Genomic DNA, 19927 nt, shown 5'->3' with positions numbered 1-19927 from the left:
GAGTGAGCCGGTGTGTACCCGGACGCCCACCCCCAGACACAAAGAACCACCAACACACCGACACCTGAGGGAGTCCGCCACCGGCAGGGGAAGTGGTGGTGGGTGGAGATAGGCCTCCAAACCTTGGAGGGCCTGAGGTGTCCCCAGAGAGGTGGCGTCTGATACCCAACCTGACATATAGACACAGACATACAGGCACACACAGACACAAACATCCATTCCCACCCTCATGCTCTCATATGCACTCACTCCACACTCAACCAACGTGGAGACAGACATAAAGAGACGCTGTACACACAATCACACTCCCCAAGCGTACTCTACAAACCGGGTCTAGGTACCCTTGCCCCTGGAGGGGGGAATTGCACCCAGACCCAGGTGGTGTTACCCTTTTCCCTGCGGTGGGGAGAGGCAGACCACCCCGACTCCGCAGCAGCAGGGAGGCCCCACACCCCAGACCGCAGTCGGACGGCCAACTCCTCCTACTAGCCCTCCCGCTCCAGCAGGCCGCAGAGAATGGGGGTGGGAGAAGACTCCAAACCTCCCTCCACCCGCTCATTGTAGTGTTGATGCATATGTGTTCTAAGGTGCAATTAAAACCCAGGAGGGCATGGAGCTACCTGCCATGGAGCAGCAGGTAAGCACATAGTCCCTCCTGCTAGCCCTCAATGACTAAGTGTATTTAAAATTGAGAGGTGGGCAACGACGTCAGGGGTGAGGTATACACCCTGATGGTAAATTGGACTCCGTGATTGTGCCCACCCCCAAGATCCTATATGTATGTGTAATGAGAGTGTGAATAATGTGAATGTCTAAGTTGTGGGATAAAATTGAGGCAGAGGCAGCCAGAAGGGGACAGGGGGGGTAGCCTCCTCTGCACCCTGGTGACATACCCCCACTCCAAGGCCCTGCATGTGTGGGTGGTTGTGGAGGAGCGGGAAGAGGGAGGCAGCTGGAGATGGGGAGGGAAGGAAGGGAGGGGCAGGTAACCCCTCCCTGGGGCCAGCTCCCCCGCTGACCCCAGTAGGCACTCCCACCCTCCGCGACCCGCCAGGGAAGGGGGGCCCAGGCCCATCAGACCGGGGCCCAGTGCAGTAGCGCCCTCCGGCTCCACAGAGCCCTGGACAGTCCACCCAACCCCACCACAGAGAAAACTGCACCCACCCCACCATCCACACATCTTCCAGACTACATAAGACGGTAAACGCCCAGGCTGAGATCTTCCTCCACCTCTCCTGTATCTCTCCCTCCCGCAGAGAGTTCCTGAAGAGAAGAAAGCTCCTGCAAGATGTGACCATCCCCCCCACCAGATGAAGAGCCCCCCAGGCGGCTCGACGCACCGGCGGCACCCTGCTCCAGGGCCGGGCCCCCATGCACCCACCCGCCCACAACCCCGGCAACACACCAACCAGGACCCAAGCCCCCGAGGCCCGGCCCGGGCCCCAGCCCAGAGACGGAGCGCCCCCAGAACCTCACGCCCATCCCGGACCCACCCAGGGGCAGTCAGGTTGCCAGGTCAGTAACCCACGTCCGTCAGCACAGACCCTCCCCTAGCCCCGCTGCACGCAGCCGCGAGGAAACAGTCACCTGAGAGCCAACAGAGCCCCCAACCGGACGTGACCGCTACCCCGGTTTGAGCCCCCCAAGGAAGATGCCTCCGGGGAACCCCCCGACGCCCTAAGCCTGTCCCTACCCCCTCACCAATCACAACAGTGAAGGCGGGACCAAACTATGACCCCCCCACCCCCACTAGGTGATGGAGCTGATAAAAGGGGCCCAGAGCAATTGATCTAATGTGGTGGCAGAGGCTGTGTCAAGACTAATGTAATCTAATAGATAATTTCTATATTGGTTAGAATTAAGATTATTTTTATTTTTCCAGTTCATGAGGACTGTTTTCTTGGCTATGCATAGGGCAGTGAAGATCATATGGGCTATATTCTTTTCTGAAGTGACATTATCTAAGCTGCCCAGTAGACACACTAAGGGGGAAGTTGGAATGTTACATTTCAGACACTTTGATAAGTCTTCACATATCTCGCGCCAAAACTTTTGCACTGGTGGACAGAACCAAAGAGCGTGGATGTAATTGTCTGGTGTATTGCCTTGACAGTGTGAGCAGTTGTTGGAAGATGTAAAGCCCATCTTGAACATCCGATGACCTGTATAGTGCACTCTATGAAGTATTTTGTATTGTATTAATTGCAGACTGGGATTTTTAATTAATTTGAAAGTTTTTAAGCAAATCTGAGACCAGAAGTTTTGGTCTAGGTTGACTGATAAATCTGCTTCCCACTTTGCAGTAGGAAGGGATATTGATTCATCTAATTTAGAAAGTGTTCTGTATATTTTAGATAATAATTTGGGGGATTTAAGAGTAAGAAAATGTGCCGCACTTAGTGGTGTTTGTAATTCAACTTGACTGAGGTTAAATTTCTTTTTTACTATGGATTTAATTTGTTGATATTCTAAAAACCTTGTCTTGTTGATCCCATATTGTTCAACTAGTCTGTCAAATGGAATAAATTCTGTTCCCTCTAATATATGTTCTAAGTATTTAATTCCTTTACAACTCCATTCTGGGAAATTAATCATATTATTGTTTTGTAATATGTCAGGGTTATTCCAGATAGGTGTACGTTTGCATGGGATTAATGAAGACTCCGTTATTTTTAGAAACTCCCACCATGCTGTTAGAGAAAAGCTGATGTTGATACTTTTAAAGCATTCATGTCTTTTGATGTTTGAGCTAATAAATGGTAGGTCTGAAATCTCTAGATCCTTGCATAGTGCCTGTTCAACATCTAGCCAGGGCTCAACTAAGAAGGTATGTTTTAACCATTCTGAGATGAACTGAAGCCTGTTGGCTAAGAAGTATTGGTGAAAATTAGGCAGATCTAATCCTCCTCTATCCTTGGTTCTTTGTAGCGTTTTTAAGCTAATACGCGGGGGTTTATCTTTCCAAAGGAATTTGGAAATATATGAATCCAGAGATCTGAACCAATCTTGTGATGGTTTGTTAGGGATCATCAAAAATAAGTAATTTATTTTTGGCAAGATCATCATTTTTATAGTGGCGACCCTTCCCATGAGTGATATGGGTAAAGATTTCCATCTAGTCAGATCGCCTTCTACTTTCTTTAGAAGTGGGATGTGGTTTAGTTTAGTTAAGTCTGAAAGCTTAGGAGAGACATTAATACCTAAATATTTAATATTTCCGGATTGCAGTGGGGCAGAGGAAGAATTATGGAAGGAGCAGTTAATGGGGAGAACTGTAGATTTTGGCCAGTTAATTGAATAATCTGAAACTCTTGAAAACCAGTTTATTAAAGTAATTACCTCAGAGAGGTTGGTTTGTGTGTTTTGCAGAAAAAGCAACACATCATCCGCATAGAGACTGATTTTATGTTCTATGTTCTTACATTTTATGCCCTTAATTGTTGTAGCCTGTCTAAATGCTGCTGCTAGAGGTTCGATAAAAATTGCAAAAAGTGAAGGGGAGAGTGGGCATCCCTGTCTGGTGCCCCTCAGGAGACAGAAGCTGGAGGATGTCTGGTCATTTGTTCTGATACGAGCCGTTGGGGAATTGTATAATATTCTTATCCAGTTTATGAAAGAGTTTCCAAAACCAAATTTGTGTAAAGTTGCGAATAAAAATTTCCAATTAACTCTGTCAAATGCTTTTTCTGCATCTAGAGATAATATTATGGTTTCGATGTTTTTATCGTATGAGTAGTCTATTAAATTAAGTAATCTACGAGTGTTTGTTGAGGAGTGCCGACCTTTTATGAAACCAGTTTGGTCAGGATGAATTAAGAGGGGGGTCATTTTCTCTAATCTCTTTGAGAGAGCTTTGCAGATTATTTTAAGGTCTACATTTAAAAGAGAAATTGGACGATAGCTTGAGGGAAATAAAGGGTCTTTGCCTGGTTTTAGCAGGAGACTAATGTTGGCAGAATTCATATTTGGTGGTAGTCTGCCCTTTTCCTCGATTTCCTGCAACATGCTGTGGAATACTGGTGCCAAAATTGTCCAGAATTCTTTGTAGAATTCTGCAGGGAAGCCGTCTGGACCTGGAGCCTTATTATTGGGCATACTTATCAGGGCTTCCTGGAGTTCACTTGGCGTCAGTGGCGAATCCAGTTCCATTGCTTGACTGTCTAGTAATTTTGGAAGAGTTACGTTGTCAAGAAACAGATCAATTTCATTTTTAGATGGGTTTATTTGTGGTGAGTATAAAGTTTCATAGAAATCCCTAAAAATGTTGTTTATTCTTCCAGGATCATATATTGTGTTCCCCGATAAATCTTTAGCAGCAAATATAGTTATTTTTTCTTTATTTATTTTTAGCTGGTTAGCTAGAAATCGACCTGATTTGTTACTGTGTTCAAAATTCTGCAAGCGAAGTCTTTGTATAAGGAATTGTGTTTTTTTATTAATAGTTTCATTTAATTCTAGTTTTGTTTTGCATATTTTGTTCAATGTTTCCTGATCTTGGTGGGACGCGTAGGCTTCTTCTAGTGATTTGATGTTTTTTTCTAATTCCTCATATTTTTTTAACTAATTTTATTAATGCATAATCAAATACATGCTTTTTTGTGCTCTCACAGCTAAAATACCTCAACAGTTACCAAGTGCTTCTGGGTGGACTGAATCTGAAGTAAGCACCTGGCTAAGATCAATTCGAATAAAGGAACATTACATAGAAAAACTCTATGAAGAAGAAGTAGATGGACAAATCCTACTTGCACTGGATGAGGACTTTCTAAAAACAAAAATCTGCATGAAGTCAGGGCCTGCTCATTTGATTATTCAGAAAAGAGATGAGCTTATCAACTCCCAGCAAAAATGTCAAGAAAAGAAAAAAACTACTGGTTCCAAAAGAACTGAGTTTGAGGAAAAGAAAAGTAAGAAATCAGTTCAGTGTCTTCAAACAGTAAGTGATGGTTCTCCAGCACAAACTACACTGAGCGATCAGGAGAAAGAAACTGCTCAGGAACAATGTGTGTTGATTTCAAAGGAAGACTGCCAACCACGGCCATTCGATCAAGAAGGGACTAATTTCTTATATGTAAAACACAGCATCCTGCAGCCTGAATCAGGTGCTTTTAATCTGATATCGCCATGCCACGAATTTAAGTCTTTTGCTGTAGCTGCTACATTGGATCGCACAAGACTCCAAGCTAAGTTTGCCAAAGAGATTCTTAAATTTGCAACTGGTTGTATGAACATCAGGTCAAATGGTACAATACACTTTGGTGTGATGGACAGCAAGGAGGATGGAGGATATGTGCATGGCGAGATAACTGGTATCCCTGTAACAGAGAAGGATATTTATGTCGATGCTTTGGACTACATTGAAAAGAGTTTCTCCTCTGACACAGAACACATACGCCAGTGTGTGCGACCGCCAAGGTTCATTGAGGTTATGGATCGACAAAGTACAGAAAAGCGATATGTGGTAGAGGTTGACATTGTGCCATTAATAAGTATTGTCAAGAACAAAGTGTATGCAGTCCGTCTGCCAAATTTCAAAGAATCGGCAAACAAAGTAGAGTATGAGAAAGAGATGATTTTGCGAAGAGTGGGTTCAAAAACTGAGCCAGTGAGTGACAAGAACCTAAGTGACTTTTACCAAAGAGTCAAAGATCGCGATGCTCAAAGAGAAGAAGCAGAAAAAAATCATTTCCTTATTGCTCTAGAAATGTGTCAAGACCTTGGAAGGAAACTCACCATGCTGATGACCAGTGGTAAGAAATTCATTGAAAAGGAAAAATGGTTCATACTCGTAACAAACAAATTCAAACCTGATGACCTTTGTAACATTGACTGGCTGATTAACATGAATATTTTCTGCGTGTTCGACTTTGACCCAGACTCAAAGATATCAGGTCTTTGCAGTAGATACCTTAACGACCGTGTTGCAAATATGCATTCTCTCCAGAGCTACAAGGTGTCCGCTGGCACAAACATCAAAGAATTAACAAGTAAGATGGTTTTGTTCGATCAAGTTAGTTGGATCTTTTGCTATGGCCGTACTGACTTCAAAGGAAATGAAGCTCCATGTGATGAAATGACTTGGATCAAGACAAAAATGATTCAACTTAAAAAATCTGTGTCTTTGATCTGTAATCAGATTTTGTCAAAAGGTACATTCCAGGTCATATTCCTATTAACGTCACCAGTTGAGAAACCACTCTTGTACACCTTCTATGAGTTTTTCACAGACATGGAAGGTCATGAAGACATCATCTGCATCTGTGAATCAGAGGAAAACTTCCAGAAATGGCAAAGCTTTGCAGAGGATCCATGTGGGAAAGAAGCTGTAAACAATTCCAGTGTTGTTGGGATGAAAATGAGCCACATTAATGCAACTCTGCAACATATACAACCTGTGAAAACGCATGCCAGTAAACACTTGCCAGTCTTTGTGGGAGGAACATGTGTTCTTAAAACACAAGTAGAGGAACAGATGTACTCACTGGAGATTCTAACGGTCAATCATTGTGATGAAACATGCAAAGAATTCATCAATGAGGAAAAAGAAAACACGGAAGGCCAGTTCTACCATGGTGGGAGAGTGACTTGGTTGCATTTCTGGCTTGCTGAGAACAAATATGCTGGAGAGGTCATTGAAAGAGATGCTTATCACGATACTTCCAAACTTCTCAACAATGCCTTGAAATATAATGCAGACCAGACTCCAGTGAATATCATAAACATCTACCATCACCCAGGAAGTGGTGGAAGCACTGTGGCAAGACAAGTGCTGTGGAACAACAGAAAAAGTCTAAGGTGTGCGGTTGTGAAGCCCTCATATCCAGTTTCTGTTGTTGCACAACATGCAGTTGAACTAAGAGAATATGAAGAAAAGGATCCACAGAGATGTCTTCCTGTGCTGCTCCTCACTGAAGACTCAGACAAAGAATATCTAGATGATCTCAGGAATGAACTAGAGGGTGCCATAAACGAAAGACAAATCCAGTATGGTACTCTGTTTAATTTTGTTGAGCTGCAGACGCTCCCATGATCCAGAGAAAAAATGCAAGGAGTCTCCTTTACAGAATGTGTCTGTCACTCATAAACTGTCTGATCAAGAGAAGAGAAAGTTTTCTGAAAAACAAAAGGCACTTAACAAAAAATATGACTTTAACTTCATTCTGACATTTGTTCTAATGAGCAAAGGATTCAGTGAAAATTATGTTCAAAAGTTTGTGAAACATCTGCTCCAAGGCATTAACCGTCACTCTGTTGAATGTCGTCTCATTCGTTATGTAGCATTGCTGAACACATATGTTCAAAACTCTTTCATCTCTCAGTCTCACTGTGAAGCTTTGCTTGCCTTAAAGTTTGTCTCAGAGAGGTTTCGTCAACATGAGTTTGAGAGATCCCTCAGTGATCAGGCTAAGCTAGTCTTCTTGCACCTTCGAGATGACAAGACGCACATTGAATCAATCAGAATCATCCACCCACTTGTTGCAAAAGAAATTCTTCAACAACTTCTGGAACCCCAACAAACTCAAAGCAGTTTGGCGATGGATTTGCTCCACGAGGATGTGCTCTTTGAGCATAGTTTAGAAACAGATGAGTATCTCACATTTTTGAGACTGCTTTTTATTCGAAGATCCAGAATAACTGAAGAAGACAAATACTTTTTGAGTTTGTTCTCTCCTTTCATTGAGCATGTGCGTGGAACTGAAGAAAGCCCAAATAAAGCGATCGAGTTGCTCAAGGAAGCATTCGAGCGTTTCCATAATGATCCATTCTTTGCACAGCAACTTGCTCGTCTTCATTATACTTATGAAAAATTTGAAGAGGCCAAAAACTGGGCAGAGACAGCAGTGAAACAGCTGCCTGACAACTCCTATATACTCGACACAAAGGGGCAAGTATATAAGAAATGGTTCCAAGCAAAATGTAAAGCAATTGAAAATGTACCAAAGACGGCGCAAAACACAACAGATGCTGTGGAAACTGCACTGAAAGCACTTGAGTGTTTTCAAGAATGTCAGAGAGCAGCTGATGCTGAGATGCAACATGTCAACACTTCAGGGTTTTATGCTGAAGTTGAGGTTGGGCTGGGCCTTCTCAAACTGATCTTTTCATTGCAAGTATTTGCAAACAGATCCAATGGTCATTCAGAGTGTATGAAGTACCTAACATCAGATTACATCCCAGTGGAAGTTAAAGATGCTTGGGAACCATTTCATGACCATTTGAAAAAACTGTGCCAGACAATGGAAGACACTTTGGAAAGGATCTCAGAGGACCTGAGTTATTTCCAGACAGACATTGATGCAGATGAAGAAGAGACGCCTGAAGGCCCTGAGGGGAAGATACGTCATCCATTGAAATGGTTGGCAATAAAATCCTCTGAGTATGGCAAGTACTTCAGTGAAGCTTTTTCTGCTGCAGTCCTACAGCATCGGAAATCAATCCCAGCCAACCTCACTCCTTTCCAAAAACGAATGATGATCTATCATCTTGGTGGTGGCAACATAACATCCATTCTCTATAAGATAACTGATCAGAAGAACGCAGTAAAACTTCTAGAGCTCATCCTTTCTCTCTACCCCAGTAATCCATTAAAAGCTAAATTTGATCAAATGGATATTGTTAATTACATAGCGGCCCATATTTCTCTGAACTGTCTGTCACCACAAAATCAAAAAGTAGCTCCTCTGAAAGTTCTACAAGCACTTCGTCACCAGTTTCCATATGATAAAATGAAATGTTTGCCAAATGCCCTGTTCTTGCTTACATTGCTATTCTGGCCAGAGGATGACGACACAGAGCATGAGAGAGAAAAAAAATATCAAATTGTGCAAACAGCTGTTGAGCACCTGGAAAAAGGTCACAGGACCAAGATGAAAGACATTCCTCCATGGAAGAGAAGAATTTACACTCATTTTTTTCTAGGCAATGGGAGTGGGCTGGACAAGTTCGTCCACAAGAATAAGTTTGAAAAAATCAGAGAGTTGTCTTCAATCACAAAGTTGTCTGAAAAACGCATGAAGTGGTTTAGTGGTGAGGCATTCAAGACTCCAGAGATTGCCGCAATGCTAAAACATGTATCTGGGTGGACTAAAGATGGATTGGTGTATCTTGAAGGTCCCAAGGAAAAAAAGTTCAATATCAGGCCTGTTAATGCACCTTCAGTGCCTCAAAGTAATGAAAACATCACCTTCTACCTGGGGTTCAATTTCAGAGGCCCTGTTGCTTACAACATAGTTGTGACAAAATAGTCAACAACCGCTGCCTGTCAGTGTCAATCCAAGTTACTTTTACTTTTTAGTATTATGGATGTTAAAAAACTATGGATGGTTTTTAAAAAACACACGAGCTTCAGTTTGTGAAAAAAAGAATAAAGCTAAACAGTTGTAGCATGTAATGATTATGTATGCAATTTTAGTGTCACTCAAAAAACATTGCTCAAGTGTCATAAAAATAATTAACCACTGTTTTGTTTAGTTGTAAATGTATTTAATCTGGCCAAGTTATTTATCCAACTACTTTGTATTGTGATTATGTGGGTGTCACATTTTGTTATGCTTCATTAGTCTCATTTTAGGTTGTACTTCTATTAGTGTATATTTGCATTGTTAGTCTATTAATCTCAACTACACTTTGGGGCCAACTTTTTCTTATGGTATGTGCTATTAGAAGGACGGCATAAATTACTCTGAATCTAAAAATTATTAGGAATAACAATGTAAATATAATTATTGTCATGGCTGGGTATATCCTCTCCGGCTAATATGCCTGTGTGTTTGTTACTTGTCTGTATTCCTTGTGTTCTCTTGACCAACTGTACTTGGATTTTATGAGCTGGTTCATATTCAGTGTTGATGCAGTGTAGAGGTTGGAGAGATTAGTGGTCACAGTGTCACCTGAGTGTGAAGTGTTTGTGAACAGAATCGACAGCCCCAAATCTGCAGCCATTGCTCTTAGTTGGGAAAAGGGCGAAGTGTGCGTTGCGAATGAGTTGCTGCCCCAAGCAGAGTTTCTTAAGGTCTTGTTTACCAGTGAGGGGAGGCTGAGGGGAGAGCTGGGTAACTGGCAGACAGACTAGTGCAGCATCAGTAGCAACACTGTACTGGTTTGCGGTGGTGAAGTGCGAGCGGGAAACAGTCGATTTACAGTCCATCTACATTCCTACCCTTACCAATGATCATGAGTTGTGGATAGTGATTGAAAGAATGAGACTGCAGACAAAAGCGACAGCAGTTAGCTTAGAGATAGGACGAGGAGCTTGGTCATTCGGGAAAGGCTCAGAGTATAGCTGCTGCTCCTCTTTATTGGAAAGAGCCAGTTGAAGGGGTTCGGACGTCCGATCAGACGTCCGAACCCCTTCCGTCTGTCAGGAATGTTCCACTGTGAGAAGGCCTCGGGGTAGACCCAGCACACTGGATAGATTTTGACTCTGGGCTGCCTGGTTGTGTTTTTATTTCAGTTATTTTATATTGGAGTCTAAATGACCCAGATTAGTTCATCATTAAAATGCAAATGAAAACTAGTACAGATTTTTGGTTGACAAAATATGTAAAGAAACAAAAAGTAGCAAAAATAATAATAATCTATGTTTTCTTAGACGACATTAATTACCTTTGGTAGTCCATGAATGCAAAATATGTTCATCAGATGAAGGTTAACATGCACCTTATACTATACATTAGTGTCTAATAATAAATTACACAACACTGCGTGAGTTTTTTTTCTCTAGTATTCTGCCTTAAAGATCCTATATCAGTAAGCTCTATTCTTGAATATTTGTAATGTGTAAATTCTAATGTAAAATCTGACAGTATTTCGCATTGGATTCAGGAGACATTTGGTACAATAACTCTATCAGGAAAGATAAAATTTACTAAAGTTATAGTCAGTTCCAGTTTCAAAAGTTAATGATAAAATTTGACAACATAAATGACCCAGCAAAAATAATACAGGACTTAATGTGACGGTTTTTCTTTTTGACAGATGGAATGTGATGATAAGTAAAAACCAATACTGATGTGTGACAAAACAAGAAAGGAAATCATGGGTGAGTGAAGTTTGTTTTTATGAGATCCCTTTTTTTTCTTTTTCTTTTTTTTTTACATACATGATACTTTTAGGTTTCTGTAGACTAATTGTATTTTGTTGTTTTAAACATTCCATGTTTAACTGGCTTTATCATCAGTGTATAATAACCAGACAGCTGAAAATGACTAACTATTTGCTAAATCTGGGCTATGGTAACTGCTTTAGTACAAACATCATCCTCTACTACAGCGGTCCCCAACCCTTTTTGCGCCACGGACCAGTTTAATGTCAGACAATATTTTCACCGACCGGCCTTTAAGGTGTCACGGATAAATACAACATGCTCTCTGGTTGCTATAGTAAAATGCGTAAGCATTTCGCATAAACACGGGAAAAGACCCAGGGAAACCAAGTTAACAATAAAAACTGAAAAACCCTGAAAACCATAAATTTCACACCTGAGCCTCAACTCTCGGGGCCCGGTACCAAACGACCGGTACCACTGCTCTACTACACCAACTTAACATGACAAAATTAAGTCAGATTAAAACATATTTAGATGTATGCACTTTACATGGACATCTTCACATCTTCACCATATTGTCCTTCTTCCTGGCTTAAGAACTTTTAAATGTTACAGCTTCTTTAGTTGAATAAATACCTACTATATTACCAAAAATATAGTAGGTATTCATTATTATTATTATTATTAATAAAGTATTGTTAATATAGTAGGATTTATTATTAGCTGAAAATGACAAGTTGTGGGGGAATTTTCAAACCATTCTTTTAGGAAAAGGCAATAAAATACTATGAAAACACCTCAATACACATAAAGGTATTATTAGAAAATTGTACATAAAGTTTCAAAAGTAAAAATAATATATATACATAATATACATAATCTTCTGTAAAGCATATATTTGCAGTGGCTGTCCTGTGAGAAAAAAAGATCAGTTGTTTGTAAGCTCAGAATCACAGGCTTACATCTTTTTTTTCCCCACAAAGTGTATTCAAATATTAGTAACAAAAAAAACATCTAAAAAGGCTTGAGCCATGTGTGACATAGTTAGATATCATTATTTACAAGCAGAATATCAATGCACAATGAAGATATAGTGTTGGCAAAAGAGCTCATTAAATCTGCTAAATTCAGACATTCCTATAGATGCTAATCTGACAGTTCTGTATTAGTGCTGCTGTCCCCTCTCCATCATCTTCAAAGTCATCTTCAAACTGCTTCCCCCTGCTCTCAGCCTACCAGGCTGAGCTGTTTCGGGACTTGGGCCACCTGCTGGATAAAGGTACTCCTACAGTTTGGGTGGAGATATTTATCGTCACTGATCTTATTCTCTGGACCTCTATGGGCGATAAAAAAATAAATAAAAATGCCACTACCACAGCCACAGCCAGGCATAGAGTCAAGGATGTTTACAAAAAAAATCTGAAAGTGGAGGTCAGTCTGTCACCTGAGACATCCCCCAGGTCCATTAGCTGCCAGAGATGCATGTGCAGTCAATCCATGGGTGTTAACAACTGTTGCCAGGGATTACAGACTACAGTTTGCAACAAAACTACCCACTTTCAGTGGCGTGGGTTCAGTTGCTACAGGGGAAGCCACAAAGGCTTTAGAGAGCAAAATCTCCTCTCTCTTTAGCCGAGGGGCAATAAGAGGAAATTAATCTAGACTTTTATTCCAGATATTTCCTCATTCTGTCCCATTCTGGATTTACGCTCCCTCAATTCTCATCTCAGAAACTACAAATTTAGAATGTTAACACAAAATGTGCTGTTTTGATCTATTTGATGGAGTGACTGGTTCACATCTACAGAATGATTTCCACATAAGCTTTAGTCCAGCACACAGGAAATTCCTAAGGTTTGTCTTCCAGGGCATAGCCTACAAATATCAAACCCTCCATTTGGGATCGGCCCTTGCCCCAAGGGTTTTCACCAGGTGTGTTGAAGCAGTTCAGAGCAACCATTTGACCTGCTTCAACACACTTGGTGTGTTGAAGCAGGTCAAATGGTTGCTCTGTTTCGCAACAGAAAGCTGGTCTCATTAAGAACTTGTATTTAACTGGGCTGGTAGGCACTGAAAACTGCTGCAGATCTGCTCTCCAGATCTTCTTTATGGAGAATGGGCACTCAATACAGAAATAGTGCACCAGCTGTGCATAGAGGTTTGGCCAGGCGAACCTCTATGCACAGTTCCTGTCTGCAGTTTTTCCCAAATTATAGAAAGGTGGCTCTGTGCCCTAAGCCTACCTTTGTGTCTAAGGTTAGGGAGTCTACCATTGGAGCTATCAGCTTTTCATCCACCGGCCATTTGCTGATTAGAGCCAGAGGCGGCTTAATTCACTTTGTCCTGTCTGCGCATTATGCATTTAGCTAAACAGGACTCAGGGGTTTAGGAAAAGCAACCAATTCTTTGTGTCCTGGGCTACCTCTCATAGAATGAAGCCTATGTCACATCTATGGCACAGGGGCTATTATAAAAGGATGTCTGTGTATGCAGCTTGCCTCTCGCCACATACATAATGCGATTAGGCGGAACGGCGAAAAAATGTTTTAATATACAAGGAATTTCAAAATAAAGAAGCAGTATAATATATTGTCAGTTTTTGTCATAAATAAAAAAAGTTATTGTCACACATATTATTTAACTGATGTTTTTATGCATAGGGTAATTCATGTTTTGTTCTGCTTTTTTGTCCTTTCGCAGCTGACACACCTCAGCAGTCACCCAAGAATTGGACTGAATCTGAAGTAAGCACCTGGCTAAGATCAATTGGAGTGAAGGAACAGTACATAGAAAAGCTCCATGAAGAAGAAGTAAATGGACAAATCCTACTTGCACTAAATGAGGACTTTCTAAAAACAAAAATCTACATGACGTCAGGGCCTGCTCATTTGATTATTCAGAGAAGAGATGAGCTTATCAACTCTCAGCAAAAATGTCAAGAAAAGAAAAAAAATACTGGTTCCAAAAGAACTGAGTTTGAGGAAAAGAGGAGTCAGAAATTGGTTCAGTCTCTTTCAACAGTAAGTGATGGTCCTCCAGCACAAACTACAGAGACAGAACAAGATGTCTTTGAGGAGAACCATGCTTCTCAGGAACAATGTGTGTTAATCTCAAAGGAAGACTGTAAACCAAGGCCATTTGATCAAGAAGGGATTGATTTTTTATATGTGAAACACAGAATCCTGCAGCCTGAATCAGGTGCTTTTAATCTGATATCGCCATGCCACGAATTTAAGTCTTTTGCTGTAGCTGCTACATTGGATCGCACAAGACTCCAAGCTAAGTTTGCCAAAGAGGTTCTTAAATTTGCAGCTGGTTGTATGAATATCAGATCAAATGGCACAATACACTTTGGTGTGATGGACAGCAAGGAGGATGGAGAATATGTGCACGGTGAGATAACTGGTATCCCTGTAACAGACAAGGATATTTATGTCGATGCTTTGGACTACATTGAAAGGAGTTTCTCCTCTGACAAAGAGCACATACGCCAGTGTGTGCGACCGCCAAGGTTCATTGAGGTTATAGATCGACAAAGTACAGAAAAGCGATATGTGGTAGAGGTTGACATTGTGCCATTAATAAGTATTGTCAAGAACAAAGTGTATGCAGTCCGTCTGCCAAATTTCAAAGAATCGGCAAACAAAGTACAGTATGAGAAAGAGATGATTTTGCGAAGAGTGGGTTCAAAAACGGAGCCAGTGAGTGACAAGGACCTAAGTGACTTTTACCAAAGAGTCAAAGATCGTGATGCTCAAAGAGAAGAAGCAGAAAAAAATCATTTCCTTATTGCTCCAGAAGTGTGTCAAGACCTTGGAAGGAAACTCACCATGCTGATGACCAGTGGTAAGAAATTCATTGAAAAGGAAAAATGGTTCATACTCGTAACAAACAAATTCAAACCTGATGACCTTTGTAACATTGACTGGCTGATTAACATGAATATTTTCTGCGTGTTTGACTTTGACCCAGACTCAAAGATATCAGGTCTTTGCAGTAGATACCTTGAGTACCGTGCTGCAAACATGCATTTTTTGCAAAGCTACAGAATATCCACTGGCACAAGCATCAAAGAATTCACAAACCATCTGCATTTATTTGATCAAACTAGTTGGATCTTTTGCAATGGCCATACTGACTTCAAAGGAAATGAAACTTCATGTGACGAAATGACTTGGATCAAGACAAAAATGACTTTACTCCGAGAGTCTGTGTCTTTGATCTGTAAACAGATTTTGCCAAAAGGTACATTCCAGGTCATATTCCTATTAACATCACCAGTTGAGAAACCACTCTTGCACACCTTCTATGAGTTTTTCACAGACATGGAAGGCCATGAAGACATCATCTGCATCTGTGAATCAGAGGAAAACTTCCATAAGTGGCAAAGCTTTGCAGAGGGTTCATGTGGGAAAGAAGCTGTAAACAATTCCAGTGTTGTTGGAATGAAAATGAGCCACATTAATGCAACTCTGCAACATATACAACCTATGAAAGTGTGTTTCACCAAACACTTGCCGGTCTTTGTGAAAGGAACATGTCGTCTTGAAACACAAGTAGAGGAACAGATGTACTCACTGGAGATTCTAACGGTCAATCATTGCAATGAAACATGCAAAGAATTCATCAATGAGAAAAAAGAAAACATTGAGCGCCAGTTCTACCATGGTGGGAGAGTGACCTGGTTGAATTTCTGGCTTGCTGAGAACAAATATGCTGGAGAGGTCATTGAAAGAGATGCTTATCACGATACTTCCAAACTTCTCAACGATGCCTTGAAATATAATGCAGACCAGACTCCAGTGACTATCATAAACATCTACCATCACCCAGGAAGTGGTGGAAGCACTGTGGCAAGACAAGTGCTGTGGAACAACAGAAAAAGTCTAAGGTGTGCGGTTGTGAAGCCCTCATATCCAGTTTCTGTTGTTGCACAACATGCAGTTGAACTAAGAGAATATGAAGAAAAGGATCCACAGAGATGTCTTCCTGTGCTGCTCCTCACTGAAGACTCAGACAAAGAATATCTAGATGATCTCAGGAATGAATTAGAAGTTGCAGTTAATGTTAAACAAATCCAGTATGGCACCCCGTGTTTCATTTTGTTGAGCTGCAGACGCTCCCATGATCCAGAGAGAAGATGCAAGGAGTCTCCTTTACAGAATGTGTCTGTCACTCATAAACTGTCTGATCAAGAGAAGAGAAAGTTTTCTGGAAAACGGCAGGCACTCGAGGAAAGATATGAACCTCAATTCATTCTGACATTTGTTTTGATGAGTGAAGAATTCAGTGAGGTTTACGTTCATCAGTTTGTGAAACATCTGCTCCAAGACATTGACCGTCACTCTGTTGTCACTCGACTCATTCACTATGTAGCATTGCTGAACACAAATGTTCAAAACTCTTTCATCTCTCAATCGCACTGTGAAGCTTTGCTTGCCTTAACGATCCACTTGGAGAGGTTTCGCCACTACGAGTTTGAGAGCTCTCTAAGTGATCAGGCTAAGCTAGTCTTCTTGCACCTTCGAGATGACAAGACGCACATTGAATCAATCAGAATCATCCACCCACTTGTTGCAAAAGAAATTCTTCAACAACTTCTGGGACCCCAACAAACTCAAAGCAGTTTGGCGATGGATTTGCTCCACGAGGATGTGCTCTTTGAGCACAGATTTGGAAGGGATGAGTATCTCACATTTTTGAGACAACTTTTCATTCGGAGATCCAGGATAAGCAAAGGAGATAAATATGATAGCTTTTTCTCTCCTTTCATTGAGCATGTGTGTGAAAATGAGAAAAGCCCGGACAAAGCAATTGAGTTGCTCAAGGAAGCATTCGAGCGTTTCCATAATGATCCATTCTTTGCACAACAACTTGCTCGTCTTCATTATACTTATGAAAAGTTTGAAGAGGCTAAACACTGGGCAGAGACAGCAGCTAAACAGCTGCCCAACAACTCTTATATACTTGACACAAAGGGACAGGTATATAAGAAATGGTTCCAAGCAAAATGTAAAGCAATTGAAAATGTACCAAAGACGGTGCAAAACACAGCAGATGCTGTGGAAACTGCACTGAAAGCACTTGAGTGTTTTCAAGAATGTGAGAGAGCAGCTGATGCTGATATGGAAAATGTCAACACTTCAGGATTTTTTCACGAAGTTGAGGTTGGGTGCAGCCTGCTCAAACTGATTTCTTCATTACAAGTGTTTGCAAACAGATCCAATGGCCATGCAGAATGTATGAAGTACCTGTTAACTGATTACATCCCAGAGGAAGTTGAAGATGTTTGGGAACCATTCCATAACCGTTTGAAAAAACTTCACAAGACAATGCAGGATGCATTGGAGTGGATTTCAGAGGACCTGAGTTACTTCCAGACAGACATTGGTGCAGATGAAGAAGAAACACCTGAAAGTCCCGAGGAGAAAATAAGCCATCCACTGACATGGCTGGCAAAAAAATCCTCTGAGTATGGAAAGTACTTCAGTGAAGCGTATTCCACTGCAGTCCTACAGCATGGTAAAGCAATCCCAGCCAACCTCACTCCTTTCCAAAAACGCATGATCATCTATCATCTTGGTGGCGGCAATATAACATCCATCCTTTCCAAGCTAACTGATCAGAGGGATGCAGTAAAACTTCTAGAGCATATAATTTCTCTCTACCCCAGTAATCCATTAAAAGCCAAATTCGGTCAAAGGGACATTGTCAATTACATTGTGGCCCATATTTCTCTGAACTGCCTGTCACCGCAAACTCACAAGGTAGCTCATTTGAAAGATCTACAAGCACTTTGTTGTCAGTTTCCATCTGATAAAAGGAAATGTTTGCCAAGTGCCCTGTTCTTGCTTACATTGCTATTCTGGCCAGAGGATGACGACACAGAGCATGAGAAAGAAACCAAATATGAAATTGTACAATCAGCAGTTGAACACCTTGAAAAGGGTTACTGGAGCAAGATGAAAGACATTCCTCAGCGGAAGAGAAGGATTTATAGCCATTTTTTTCTGGGCAATGGGAATGGATTGGACAAGTTTGTTCACAAGAAAAAGTTTGAAAGAATCACCAAGTGGTTCTCAGTCACTGAGAAACGCATGAAGTGGTTTAGTGGTGAGGCATGGAAGATGCCAGAGATTGCCACAATGCTGAAGCGGGTTTCTGGGTGGACTGAAGATCGTGTGGTTTATCTTGAAGGTCCTAAGAAAAAGAAGTTCAATATCCTGCCTCTCTATGTACCTTCAGTGCCTCATAGTAATGAAAACATCACCTTCTACCTGGGGTTCACCTTTAGAGGCCCTGTTGCCTGCAACATCCTTGTGAAAAAGTAGTTGGTTGTCAACTTGCTGAAGCGTGGGCCTAGAATCCAGCTTACTCCAAAGGGAAAGAAAAGATTGTGGATGATGACTGAAAAACCCACAAGCTTTAGACTGTTAGTCAGTTGGTCAAAAAACAAAACTTAAAACATGATTATATTCGTGAAGGTATTTAAGGTTCTTAAAAATACAACTGAACTTGCTTTGTTATAATATTGGCCTCACCTAGAAAGCACTTTGGGGTCATTTCAGCTTAAAATTGTTCTTTTTAAGTGTACTATATAAAGGAAAAAAATTTATATATTTACTCTGAATTTACAAATTAATACAAATGTATTCCTTAGCTTGTTAAATGTAATTTTTTAGGGTTCTGGTTGTTTTTGAATTCCTCTGTTTTCCTGTTTGTACTTATAGTTTAGAAGGACTGAAGTTCATACTTGGCTGACCATTTGTACACTGATTTTACAAGGTGTCTTATACATGTTTATGTAAGCAAACCTAACGTGCAACCATTCAGAATGCATAGCAATATCAATGGTTGTCAAATTGTGTTCCATTTTACATTATAAGTGTTCTTAAAACATGTAAAGAAAAAGAGAAAAAATTAATACATTAAACTCTTTTTCCATTTATGATTTTCTGTTGTTGATTCTTTGACATTTCTTCTCAATTTGATATCTCCACTCCAGCTTAAAATAAAATTATGATTTAACATTGGAACAACTGTCAGCTTTTAATGCAGACTTAACTGGAAGATGAACTTCCATTACATCAGAGGGTGTGGGACTGATAATTCATGAAGTATGTGAGAAGTTTTGTCTATTGCATGATGCATAAATGCAAAAGTAACATGAAGAACTGTGCACCTTTGAGTTAACTATCTTAGAAAAAATGTGGGTCCTGAAGGAAATCAGAATGGGAAAAATGGAAGTTAGAAGCTGTTAATGTACCAAAAAACAAAATGTATTGCATTTTTTTCATAATCTCTATCAAAGCCTTATCATTCTTGCTTTTTTTTGTTTTGTTTTGACTTGGATCAAAACAAAAATGATTTTACTCCGAGAGTCTGTGTCTTTGATCTGTAAACAGATTTTGCCAAAAGGTACATTCCACGTCATATTTCTATTATAATCACCAGTTGAGAAACCACTCTTGCACACCTTCTATGAGTTTTTGACAGACATGGAAGGTCATGAATACATCACCTGCATCTGTGAATCAGAGAAAAACTTCCAGAAATGGCAAAGCTTTGCAGAGGGTTCATGTGGGAAAGAAGCTGTAGACAATTCCAGTGTTGTTGGAATGAAAATGAGTCACATTAATGCAACTCTGCAACATATACAACCTATGAAAGTGTGTTTCACCAAACACTTGCCGGTCTTTGTGGAAGGGACGTGTCTTCTCGAAACACATGTAGAGGAACAGATGTACTCGCTGGAGATTCTGACGGTCAATCATTGTGATGAAACAAGCAAAGACTTCATCAGTGAGAAAAAAGAAAACATCAAACACCAGTTCTGCATTTTTATGTCCTTATAATATATAAAAATAATAATAATGAACT

The 19927-nt window shown here is 40.7% G+C and overlaps 1 protein-coding gene and 1 pseudogene across 1 annotated transcript; both read left to right on the top strand.

The window, feature by feature from the left end:
• The first annotated feature begins 4551 nt into the window (after positions 1–4551).
• LOC146711322 (sterile alpha motif domain-containing protein 9-like) lies at positions 4552–10280 on the top strand (annotated as a pseudogene).
• On the top strand, positions 4605–18998 carry LOC146711321 (sterile alpha motif domain-containing protein 9-like). Its single transcript, XM_085454138.1, has 3 exons — positions 4605–4660; positions 10978–11041; positions 13748–18998. Exons 2-3 carry the CDS (start codon positions 11011–11013, stop codon positions 18376–18378), a joined length of 4662 nt encoding a protein of 1553 aa, XP_085310264.1. The 5' UTR covers positions 4605–4660; positions 10978–11010; the 3' UTR covers positions 18379–18998.
• The last annotated feature ends 929 nt before the right edge of the window (positions 18999–19927 follow it).

Source organism: Copadichromis virginalis, linkage group LG4 (assembly GCF_057382275.1).
Source record: "Copadichromis virginalis isolate Kocher_CV1m ecotype Utaka linkage group LG4, C_Virginalis_male_GT1.1, whole genome shotgun sequence".
In the NCBI taxonomy this organism is placed as follows: domain Eukaryota; kingdom Metazoa; phylum Chordata; class Actinopteri; order Cichliformes; family Cichlidae; genus Copadichromis; species Copadichromis virginalis.
Note: the sequence above shows the minus strand (reverse complement) of the source record. Positions and strands in the feature narration are given on the sequence as shown.